Source organism: Rhipicephalus microplus, chromosome 1 (genome assembly GCF_043290135.1).
Source record: "Rhipicephalus microplus isolate Deutch F79 chromosome 1, USDA_Rmic, whole genome shotgun sequence".
Lineage (NCBI taxonomy): Eukaryota > Metazoa > Arthropoda > Arachnida > Ixodida > Ixodidae > Rhipicephalus > Rhipicephalus microplus.
Window position 1 is genome coordinate 45,213,292 of NC_134700.1, and position 12,405 is coordinate 45,225,696.

The 12,405-nt window shown below is 47.8% G+C and overlaps 1 protein-coding gene across 2 annotated transcripts in view; it reads left to right on the plus strand.

Annotated features, from left to right (window-relative positions):
• The window catches only part of LOC142762790 (COMM domain-containing protein 8-like), an 80,114-nt gene that overhangs the window by 11,326 nt on the left and 56,383 nt on the right, over positions 1-12,405 (plus strand). Inside the window, exon 2 of one of the 2 annotated variants that reach the window (XM_075865111.1) lies at positions 11,886-11,975. The exons of the other annotated variant lie outside the window; for it this stretch is intronic. Coding sequence (XP_075721226.1) covers positions 11,937-11,975 — 39 coding nt within the window. The 5' untranslated portion in view covers positions 11,886-11,936. The remainder of the gene's footprint in view (positions 1-11,885; positions 11,976-12,405) is intronic. 2 annotated transcript variants of the gene reach the window in all.

Consider the following 12,405-nt stretch of genomic DNA (forward strand, 5'->3'; position numbering starts at 1 on the left):
GTAAACTAAAAAGCAGTCTCTGATTAGTGTGCACAGTTCGTTGGGCACCACAACACTTAATTATTAGTCGCATGTCCATGTCAACACAGTTGTCACGCACCACAACACATCACCACTCGTCGCATGTCTTTGTCCTGAGTTTCATCGAACGGAGCCTGCGCACACGTCGCACATCACATAACAATTGATGACCTGTCTTTGTCTTGTCGGTTGCACAGAATGGAATGGGCGCGTAGCGTGTCGGTGTTCACAGCAGTCTGTGCCGGCGGTCCATGATGGCTGTCAGCCTCGTGCTTCTTTGTCGCGGGCTAGTAGGCACTGAAGTTGCTGTGGGTGTTCTGCGGAAGGCTAGATTACTACAACAGGACAACAAAAAAGCACTGTATCCTGATTGACAAGCAACTCATATGCAGGACAGCAATGTCGTTGATAGTGGGTGAATGTGTTTACGCATCTAGTGGGCACTCGTAGCAAGCTTTGAAGTCGCACACATTTACGGGGCCTGTTACTCGCCCACCACGTTTGTTTTTGAGAAGGTATGCCAACCTAGAAATTTGCTTTGCGGTCACATAGGGACCATTCTATAGTGGTGCGACAGAGGCAGCAAACCCTTTTTCTGCATCACTGAGTGGATGCGTGTGGTGGAGCACTTCATCGTCGACCACAAACTCTATAGGTCGCCTGCCCTCGTTATATTGAGCTGTGCCCTGAAAGCATGGCACAGGTCAAGCAGCTAGGATGGCTAAATCGCTGCTGCTACCTTTGCAGGCACTTGCTTGGATTTTCGCCGTAATCATGACCAGCAACGTGCGCAGGCAGCCACCGATTTTGCTGCATGACTACGGAAATGAGACATCGGAAATCCTATCGGACAATCTTCGATAGACAACGGTGACGTCAGCGACCACAGGCTTACTTAAGTAAGGGTACGCGATGGCCACATCAGAGGGCACGGCTCAAGCAGCTATGATGGCTAAACTGATGCTGCGACCGTTGCGGGCACTTTATTGGATTTTCGCCGGGATTAGACCAGCAAGGTGTGCAAGCAGCCACCGATCCTGCTGCATGACTACGCAATCGAGACATTGGAAATCCTATCGAACAATCTTCGATGAATAACGGTGACGTCGGTGACCTCAGGCATACTTAAGTACGGACATGGCGATGGCCACATCAGAGGGAACGGCACGGCTCAAGCAGCTAGGATGGTTAAACTGCTGCTGCTACCTTTTCAGTTTGAAGTTAAACCTTATGCAGCTTGTTACAAAAGTGACAATAGATTCTTAATTGTTGGGCCGTACCCTCGGCGATGTTGGTGTACTGCAGTGGACCGCTCGTTGTCAATACTACTTTTGTTGACTTCAGGGGATGGAGAAAATCCGGGTACCAAGACTGTTGAATTGTTGCAACAAATTTTAAATAACCAGAAAGAATGTGATCAGAAGATAAAAAAACCTTAGAGAAGAACTTGCCAAGCCTAATAAAAAGTCTATAAGAATGAACAGCCATCTTATTGCCATGCAGGGTATGCAAAAGAAAATTGAAAGGTTAGAAAAAATAGTTCAGGAAAAAGTTGAACAACTAATAGACTATGAAAACAGAAGCCGAAAAGATAATCTGGTTTTTGGGGTTCCCGAGGCCGGGAATGAGGCTGAGAATGATTTGTGAGATGCAGTTGTATATGAAATTTTCAGAAGGAAGTTGGGGGTAGAAATAAATCAGTAGAAAGTATTCATCGTGTCGGTAAACAAAGACAAGAAAAGGTAAGACCAGTAATCATGAAATTCATATATTACCATGAAAAAGAGAATGTATTGCAAAATTGCAAGAAACTAAAGGGCACTTCTTTTAGTGTTAGTAACGACTACTCGTAGGAGACAGTCGAACTAAGAAAGAAATTATGGGAAAGTTCGGCGCCAAATTTAGCTAAAGGGGCGAGAGTCTCGATAGCGCACGATAAATTGAAGGTAAACGAATGCATGTTTGTCTGGGACGATAAAAAAAATGAGCGCCGTCATTTTCAGTACCAAAATGACAAAATGGATAACAAAGTTAAAGCGACGCCAGTGGCGAGGGCGCATGACCAACATAACTTTCATGACTCAGACAGCTCTGCTGGTAGTTCAAAAAACCAATCCCCCTCACAGTTAAGAATTGTTGTCGAAAATGCTCGCAGCATCGTCAATAAAGTTATGGAATTAGAATATCTGTTAATGGCACATAGTCCCTGTATTGTATTACTGACGAAACGTGGTTGCGTGATGAAATGCGTAGTGGTTGCATTGTTCCTCCGGGGTATAAGTTTTTAGATGGGACAAAGATACGCGAGCCGGTGGTGTTGCTATCATTGTCTGGAACAAATTGTACGTGAGCCAACTAGAGTTACAGGTTTGTTGAAGTCATTATTAGACCTCGTTTTCTTGTCCCAAAATAATACGGACTACGTCTTAGACGTATTAGATGGCATATTCGACCACAAACTGTTGTTATTGGTCGTAAAGACTAGTGCATGCCATTTAAAAAGACCCCTCCTTCTGGTAAAAGACTTTAAAAAGGCCCAGGACATTTCCATCCTAGATTTTTTAGAACAGCAGCTTTATGCCTTCGAGCAAGAATCTGGCCTCGAATCTGTAGAACCATTGTGGCAGAGATTTAAAAGGAATGTCGTGACTTGGGTTGATCGCTATGTTCCTTATTGCACTAAGAAAACGTGTAAACGAAATCTTTCGACAACACGCAGCATTATCTATATGAAATGGCAAATTAAAAGACTCAGAAAAAGAAAAGATAGAGTGACGAAAGTGGCAGCTATAAAAGTCGAGATGAAAGAAGCCGTGGGGAATGCAAAAAAGAAGCTCTTTGGGGAAAACGCTTGTTAACTTCCTTAGAAGTTTGCCATGCAAATTCTGGCATTACTTCAGTGAAAGAAAGAAAAGAATTGAGCAGATTGATCATGAGGGGTGTATTCTGACAAATGTTGAAGACTTAGCCGATACTTTTAATCCTTTTTTTCTTTTCAATCGGTTTCCCAATAGACCATGGAGAAAAGATTGAGGCATCACTCAGCACTGACGTAACAAGCGCAATGGAGCCCTTCATTATCAATCGTGAAGGTGTTTTTCAGTTACTGCTTGAGCTGGATGCGAAGAAAGGAAGCAGTTCGGACAATCAACCAACAGAGTTTCTCGAGAGATATGCCAAATGGGTTTTGTTTTATTAAAAAATATTATTTGTAAAATCGGTTGAGATGCGATCACTCCCACAAGACTGGCGCAATGCAAATGTAATACGGATTTTTAAATATGGTGTAGCGAGAGAGGAAGACGGGACGGCGGCCAACGTAGTCGTGTCGTTCTCTTGCCACTTTATTCCACGCCTGAAGCGGAGCCGCGGTGGTTGTCCACGTCCGACGCGCCAGGTGCGTGAGCTCGTTCTGAACCTCGCGCAGCTCGAGCTAGCATCAGCTGCGCGAGAGGCGCGGCGCAGTGATCAAGAAATGATGGCGATGATGATGGCACTACAGGGCTCCCCCCCTAGCGCGCTGCGCGATTCGAAGGCATATGAAAAAAAGAAAGAGACTATATACATGAACGACAATCCGCAAGGTGTCCGTTTGGGAAGTTCCAGTTTGTCAACGTGTAGTGACCATCGGGAACCAGTGGGTCTCTGGCGGGCGACACTGGGAATGGCGCAGCGGACGAGGGTGGCCAGGCAGGCACGCTGTTGGAAGGAGCGGGCAAGGGTCGTGATGAAGGGACACCCTTGTCGACAGCGAGCACCAACAACAAGGTGAAAAATGTCCAAGGGCCGAGAACACACACGGGCCGCCCCGGGGCGGCCGATTGTCGCGCGCACTCGGACACTGATGCTCAAAAAATGAACTGCAGCATGAGCGCAGCACGGCCAGTTCAGAGGGTCCAGCGTTACCTCCACGTTGGAGCTGGTGGGGACGACCACAGGGAGTGCGGTCAACCCTGGCAGTGCGCCCACCGTGCTGGAACCGTCGCTTCCGGTGGCACATCACCGGGCGCGGCGGCCGCCGGGTCGGCCGCCCAGGGTGCAGATAAGTCTGAAACGGTGCGCTCTGGACCGACGAAGTGCGACATGGTTTACAGTGACAACGAGCCGGCCCAGAGGGCACTGACAGACCGCTTTCCCCGACCTCTGACGACGCGCGACGCGTAGGCGTACGCCGATGAGTCGTCGCGCTGTTCGAGCCAAACCCGACGTTCGGTGATGCGAGACCGAGCGGCGGGCATGCGGCATCACAGCTGTCATGGGCCGTCGACGGCGCCGAAATGCTTGAGCATGCGCACGCAGTGGCAGGCAGATGGCCCAACTGCGCATCCGTTGGGGCACGCACGGTGTGCTCCACCCGCGGTGAGCCAGGCGTGCGGCCCTCGGGACCCCCTGACATCGCCACAGCATCACGCACGTCCAGCCGTGCATGCCCAGGGGCCCGAACCCCCGCAGGACACATCGAGGATGATGTCAGTAGGCGCCGGCAGTCCACGAGGCCCTGAGCAGCAGGCACCGGTGTGCAGGGGAAACTGATGGCGTGGAGTGTCACAGCGGGCTCTGGGTCCACAGTGCGAGTGGTGCCGCGAGCCTCCACAGGCACCGGGATAGGCGGAAAGTCTGCAGGAAGGTCAGCTGGCCCAGCCGAGGTCGTCATGGAGTCTGGTGGGGCCACGGTGTCACGTGCCGTCGCTTTTGTGGAAAAAGTGCAGGTGGCAGGTACGTGTGATGAAGCTCCGCATGGGGGCTCTGAGGGAATGTACCTCTCGGAGGGAAGGTCAGTCGCAGTGGGGGAGTCTTCTACCTCGTGGTCGTGATCAGGTGCAGGAGTGGATGTTTCTGCGACCGGATCAGGTGTAGAAGTAGTCGAAGCCGGGGTACCGAGGTAGCGGTCAATGGAGGGCTGCGGACCGGTTCGTACCTTGCTCTGCGACGCCGGGGAAACTTGCCTGGTGCGGGTAAATGGAAGCGGACGGTATGTGTTGCCGCTGCGGGCGAGCACCGCAGTGCAGAGGGCATCGTAAGGCTGCGGGATGGTGCTTGAAATGGCAGCGAGATGGCGCAATTCTACCGGAAGGGCGTCGAGAAGAATGGCGTGCATCAGCAGCTGGTCCGTGACGCCATTCAGCGCCAGAACGGCATCGAGCTGCATGAACCATACCATGGGGTAGGTCGATTGGAACGGCGGTGCTGGCGGGCAGAGTTGCGGGAACATGGCCGCGGGCCGCTCGGCGAAGGGCGTGTTCTCCGGGTCACCAATGTAGCGGCGAGAGAAGAGAGACGGGACGGCGGCCAACGTAGTCGTGTCGTTCTCTCGCCACTTTATTCCACGCCTGAAGCGGAGCCGCGGTGGTTGTCCACGTCCGACGCGCCAGGTGCGTGAGCTCGTTCTGAACCTCGCGCAGCTCGAGCTAGCATCAGCTGCGCGAGAGGCGCGACGCAGTGATCAAGAAATGATGGCGATGATGATGGCACTACAATGGTAACCGTGCATTAGTAAATTAGTAAAAAACTACCGACTCATTTCCTTGACGTCGGTTTGCTATAAAGTTCTAGAACATGTAATTAGAAAACACATTTTTAGTTTTCTTGAGTCTAACCAATTACTGTGTTCTGACCAACATGGCTTTTAGCATGGTTTTTCAACGGTCACACAATTGCAGAAACGCTCCACAATTTCTATAAAAACGTCGATGCCCACATGCAGACTGATGTAATTTGTGTGGATTTCAGGAAAGCTTTCGATAAGGTTTACCACTGTAAGTTACTTTTTAAGCTTGAAAGATTAGGTATAAGTGAAGTTTTAAAATTAATAGGAGTTTATTTATCAATACGTAAACAGGCTGTAAGAATTAAATTCTATACTTCAAGACAACTACGCGTATACTCCGGCGTTCCCCAAGGGTCTGTTGTTTTAGGACCAATTATTTTTCTGAAATTTATTAATGATATATATTAATAGTTGAGGCGTCTATTAAAATGAAACTGTTTGCAGATGACTGCTTGATTCATTCTCCAGTGACTTGTGAAAGTGAGCAAATTAATTTGAATTGGCACTTGCAGGCATTAGATTAGTGGTGCAAAAAGTGGTACACGGAAATAAACTATGGCAAGACAACATTCACACATATTCACTCAGACGAGCGGGAACTGTCTTTCATGTACCACATCGAAAATCAACGTTTAAATGATGCCACTTGTTTCAAGTACCTAGGAGTTAGTATCATGCACACATTACAGTGGCACTCTCATATATATAACATCTGTTCTCACCATCATATATCTCACTGTGGTCATCCATTAGTCTTCTCCCCTTTCCCCTCCCCCAGTGTAGAGTAGCAGGCTAGAGCAGGCTATTGCTGAGGCCAACATCTCTGCCCTTCTGTAAATAAACCTGTTTCTCTCTTTCTGAGGCAAATAAAAAACTTTATTTTCTGAAGAAAAAGCTGGAACATGCCACACCGGACATGAAACTGACTGCTTACAAAGCAATCATAAGACCAGCCTTAAAGTAAGCTAGTATTGTCTGGTCACATCACCAGAAGGTTCAGGGGACTAAAATCGTAAGAATACAAAAATTATCAGTCTGCTTCGTATGTGGTAAATACCGACGCACACACTCCGTCACGGCTGTGTTAGAGTGCTGTGAGCTTGAGCCTTTGGAATTTCGTAGACGCAAACAACGCCTCCTATTTCTTTTTAAGATTATCTTCAGCCACCTGGAAAGCGATGTGGTAGTCTTTATAATAGCAGAGCTATTCAACCCTATTTCACACGCACGAATGCTTTCCGCCACTCCTTTTTTCCAGACACAATAGAAATGTGGAATAGCTTACCTGATTTTGTTGTGCAACAAACGATGCGAGTCAACCTTAAATATGCGTTACACAGCTTTCTCTGCAGTGATCATACTAACTTCTGTTGGCAGCATTTGTTTCTCGATTTTCAATCGGCACAGTCACTGCTTTTGTTCCTTATTTTCTTGTTGCTGATTATTCATCTGTTATTCGTATGTGCTATTGAATAGTGCTTTATTGGGTGAGTATTATGTATTATGTGACACCCTCCCTGTCATGACCCCACACCCTGGGTTGACAGCATTGAATAAATAAATGAAACATTGTTATGTTCCAGGCGGGCTAGTTTCAAGTTCTCCCTGGCTTCCTGAAAAGTTTCGCTCAAACGACGGCAAAGATTTTGCGCGAACGTCCCGTAGTTGCAGCTCAGTGATTTGGAGTCATGAGTGAGCACATGTTTGATGGGGAATTTAACTCGGACCTAATAGAATGGCTGTCAGAGTAAAGCCAGTTGAATGATTTACTGTTATTCGCATGGCGAATGCAATTTCCTGTACGCGGGCATGCCAGTCCCTGTGCTGGTCAGTGGATGCCACCAACATTGTTTTAAGATTTTGGTGACGCTGTCAGTAATGTTGGCCTGGGTGGTAAGATGTTGTTCTTTTGTGGTGTGCACAGGGAACTTTACAAGTATCTGCAAATATTCTGCCTGTGAAATATGTGGCGTTGTCTGTTATTAGCTGCTTTGGAAAACCGAAGTAAGTGAATGTCTACAGCAGACAATCCCATATTACATTTTAATCCAGCCTGCGTAACGGGTACAACTTTACCCATTTGGAAAAATGGTCAGTAACTGCTAACAAGTATCGACACCTCTTAGCTGATCTGGGGTACGCCCATTGCGTCACAGACGATTTCCCATGGATACCTGCTTCCCACAGATCGCATGACGTGCGGTGGTTTGCCTCCCCTCGGTTTTGCGCTCTGGCAGGTAGGGCAAGTGTGAACATATGATGTGACGTCCTTTCTCATGTGCGGCCATGTGGCGACGCAACACAACTTGTCAAAGGTTCTCTTGCCGTCACTGTGTCCAGCGAGGCGCCTGTCATAAAAGTATGCCGAGAAAGTTTTGCGTAGAGTCCAAGGAATGAAAACGCAAAACGGGGACTTGTCATCCTGCATCTCAAGTGAGGGTATGTAACATAAGAGAAGGCCGTCATTGGCTCGCAAGTAGCTGCCATATGTGTTTGCAGACCGTGTGTTCTTTGTGGGGCTGGCAGCGCCCAGACCTCTGCATATCTGCTGGCTCTGGTCGTTACTTCTCTGAGTGTCAAGGAGCTGCTGTGGTGAGACCAGTGTTCCCCAGGCGTCTTCAGGCGCTGTCACAACCAGGACCTCGGGGGGCTGGTTCACGATCCCCGGACAGTGGCACTTGGGAAAGTGCGTCAGCCACTTTATTGCCGGTACCTTTCTTGTACTCCACTCTGTAATTAAACTTCTGAAGAGGAAGAGCCCACCGGGCCAGACAACCAGATAGGTATTGAAGCTTTGACAGCCATGACGGCGCCTAGTGATTGGTTAGAATCGTAAATGCAGTTCCATTCAGATACAGTCTAATTTCTTCAGCACGAATACAATTCCAAGGCACTCTTCCTTTGTTACGCTATAGTTTCTTTCTGCGCCTGAGAGCGTGTGGCTTGCAAATGCTAGCGGGTAAAGCATCTTTTAATATTCTTTGAGCAAAACTGCTCCGAAGCCATATTTACTTGTGTCGGTCTGTACAGTGAAGGGTAAGTTTACGTCAAAAAGGCGCAGCTGCGCTTTATCAGCGATAGCCTGCGACAGCATCTGGAATGCTGGCTGCTCCATGTTAGTCCAAGACCAATGGGCATCCTTGCGCAGGAGCTGGTGAAGTGGTCTTGCCACATCGGCGCTGTAAGGACTGAAGTAGCGGTAGAAGCGCACCATACGCAAAAAGTGTTGTAGGCTCTTAACGCTTGTTGGTGGTGGAAAATGCAGGATGGCCTGAAGTTTGTTCATTTGGCCGTATTGTGCCTTTCTCGACAATTAAACCTAAGAGGTTGATTTTGTTTCAGACCAAGTGAACTTTCTGCGGATTGATGATGGCAATACCTGCGTCTTGCGTTTGTCGTAATACCGGGGTTAAGTGGATCAGGTGCTCGTCTAAGGTTTGCGAAAACACTACCACATCGTCCATGTAAGCCATTGCATAACTGAATTTGGCATCTCGAAGCATAATGTCCATGACACGCTGAAATGTGGCTGGTGAATTGCACAAGCTGAAAGGTAACCTCGAAAACTTGAACAATTCCCTGTGCCAAGTATGCGCTGTTTTCTCAGTATCAAACTCTGCTAGCGGTATTGGCAGGAAGCGTCTGCTACAGATAGGGGTAGTGAAGAATTTGGCAGCTTCAACGGAGTATAAAACGGAGTCGATTGTTGGAAAGGGGTACGAGTCTCTGACTGTGACAGTGTTTGACCGCCGGTAGCCAAAGCACAGCCACCTAGAGCTGTCTTTTTTTGGAGCTAAAACAGCTGAAAACGCCCAGGGACTGTTGTATGCTCTTACAGTACTGATGGCAAGCATTTCGTTGAGGGCAGCATCGAGAAGTTCGCGCTTGTGGACAGTCAGGGGACACAGATTGAAACGAACAGGGCAGACGTCACCTGTGTCGTTCCTGTGTTCCAATACATTAACCTTGCTAGGAGCCACTGTGAGCATTTCCGCAAAGGGCTTTAGGGCAGTTTTAATTCTGGCTTTTAGCCCTGATGGCCCTTCGAAGGATTCGATAGTCAAGAAGTTTTCTGTGGCCTCCTAGAACTGATGCACATTTGTAGCAAGCACATCAGAGGGGGGTCTGGCAAAGTAGGCATTGATGCCATGGCTGTACAAATATAAAGCATAATTCCCGGCTTTGCTATAAAATTGCATCTCAAATCATGGGCCAGACTATCCTCTAGCAGAAACTCTCTGTCTCGCGAAAGTAGCTCGCTGCTTTGCTTGTTTGCGAACAATAGCCTCGCAAGACAGAGCGAAAGTTCGCTACGACAGCAAGCACCAGCAGGTCGCGTATAATTGTGGAGACCTCGTGTTGGTGGGAAAGCCTTTGTGCTAGCGTGGCTTGTGCCAAAAACTGCTCGTGCACTACATAAAACCTTTTATTGTCCTTGACCCCCCCGAGTGCAGTTGACTATGGCATCGCACGGCCCACAGCTAGTGAGAGACGCTCCAGCAAGACAGAGGTCACACATGTAGCTTGCCTGAAACCTTTCAATCGGCACGACGCTGTATGAAACCCGTGGCGCACTTCGTCTACGAGGGGGGAAATGTTACACCGCATATTTGCCGGACTAGGAAGGAGAAAAAACAAAGAGGGTGGAAGCAGATCTCCCTTGCATCCTGGTTCTGTTTGGCTGGTCATCCTAGCCTTGTACCTATAAACCCCAAATGCCTGTTGTGGACGTAAAAATATTAGACTTTAGGTTCGTATGGATTTCACCTTCACGAGCTGTAATTGTACCGGAAGGCAAGAGCATTGGAATGCGCAAATAATAATGCGTTTGAGATGGGCCGACTGGGCGGGTGCCTTATGCGTGCTGTTCTCGTGGTATGAAGTATGAAAGCGAACTGCAACGAAAAAAAAAATGAAAACTGAGCAAACCACATTGGAAGGAACGAAAGGAAGGTCAACTACATGTGAAAACCACGTTAAATGCCAGATGAAGGCCCTGCCTCTGCACAGGAGAGTCAGTCAGCCAAAATTCGCAAGACAGGAGCCAGCAATGCTGAGAACAAAAACCGTCTTGAATTAACGACTCAAAGAATCGGAACTGGCCTTCCGGACCGGCACAACACAGCACTAGCGCACACAGGAGGACTGAAAACCCCGAACGAACAAACCCCGCAGACTGGTGGTCAATGGAACATATGGCGTGAAACATAACAGCAGGAAAGCTGACTCACACGTAATACGCCGTAGGATATGAGCCGTCGACTCGCCTTAGTGGACGCCCAGAAACAGGCGTGCCTCTGCTCTGTAGCATGCACAGAGGCAAAACCCCTCGAACCTAGCAAGACCGACACCGCATCCCATCGCTCGCCTGCCACCGAAAAGCCCCCGGGCTCGTCTTACATCCCTCTTTATCGGCCTGCACTCTTCCGCCCCCTGTGGCTTTATTGGATGCTGACGCTCGTGCCGCACATGTGCAATGCACATGTTATCCCACCAATGCACATGTTATCCCGTGTGACATGTGAGACACAAGAAAAGGTTCGATAATACGCAAATATCAGTCAATTGGTCATAATTGTGACAGTACACCATAAAACACCTACAAGCACAAACACTTTGTACTGGTCGGCAACTTCAATGTAGACATTATGGATTATAAGACCAAGCTTTGTCTTCAACTCTTCAGGTTACTTTATAAGTAACTCAATTTTTAATATATGAGAGAAGTCTCGGGCAACATATGTGAGACACAAGACAAAGGCTTGGCAATATGCTGCTAATATTATAGTTGCGACCGTACACTATGAAACACCTACAATCACAAACACTTTATGTTAGTTGGCAACTTCAGTGTAGACTTTATCACCTTAAAACCCAGCTTTGTCTTCAACCCTTTAGGTTACTTTATAAATAACTCGATTATCATTATATGGGAGTGCTCTCGGGTAACATGTGAGACACAAGAAAAGGTTTGACAATCCACCTAACATCAATCCTACTTATGACAGAATAGTATAAAACACCTACAAGCACAAACACTTTATACTAGTCGGCGAATGTATACTAGTCGGCGAATGTAGACATTATGGACCTTCAGACTGAGCTTGGACGCTGAGTCTTCATGCCATTTTATGTCACTTAGTTTACATTATACGGTGCAATGCTCGAGTGACATGTGTGACACACAAAAAAAGGTTTGACAATTCGCTTGACATCAATCATCTTAGGACCTAGCTTTGCCCACTTGTCGTCATTCACTTTGTAATGATGTGTTTTTTTGTTTTGTATTACTAACTCGCCTGATGATCCCTTTTAGCTTTTGCTTCTGTCGAGGAAACAAAAAAATCACAGCATATCCATGGGGTGAATGATGATGAGTGCGGCGAAGCTTCGGAGGGTTTTATCGGTAAGCAGTGAATCATCCATCTGTCCATCTGCCTGTCTCTGTGTCTGTCTGTTCATCTGTCCGTCTGTCTATCATCGAACTAGGCAGTCACATACGAGCTAGGAGAGACATACCCATGGCTTTAGGAGCTTCTCCCCTAAAAGAAAGTTTTACAGAGCAAAGTAAGGACTATAAGGAGAATGGGGGACCACTGGGGTGTTGCTCGAGGTCAGGAAGTTTATAACAATGAAGGACATGTGGCTGGGGCACATTGTCATGGTGCACCCTCACTGTGTGAAGGTGCACCTTCACTGTGTGTTTGATGTCAGCAGTCATGCGTGCAACCCATCGTTTCTATCTCTATTTTCGCTGTTTCTGGTCATTTTAGAGCGTCCAGAATGGGGTTCATTGGCAACCTCCTCATGGCATTTCTTGAACTTTTGCTACTTCC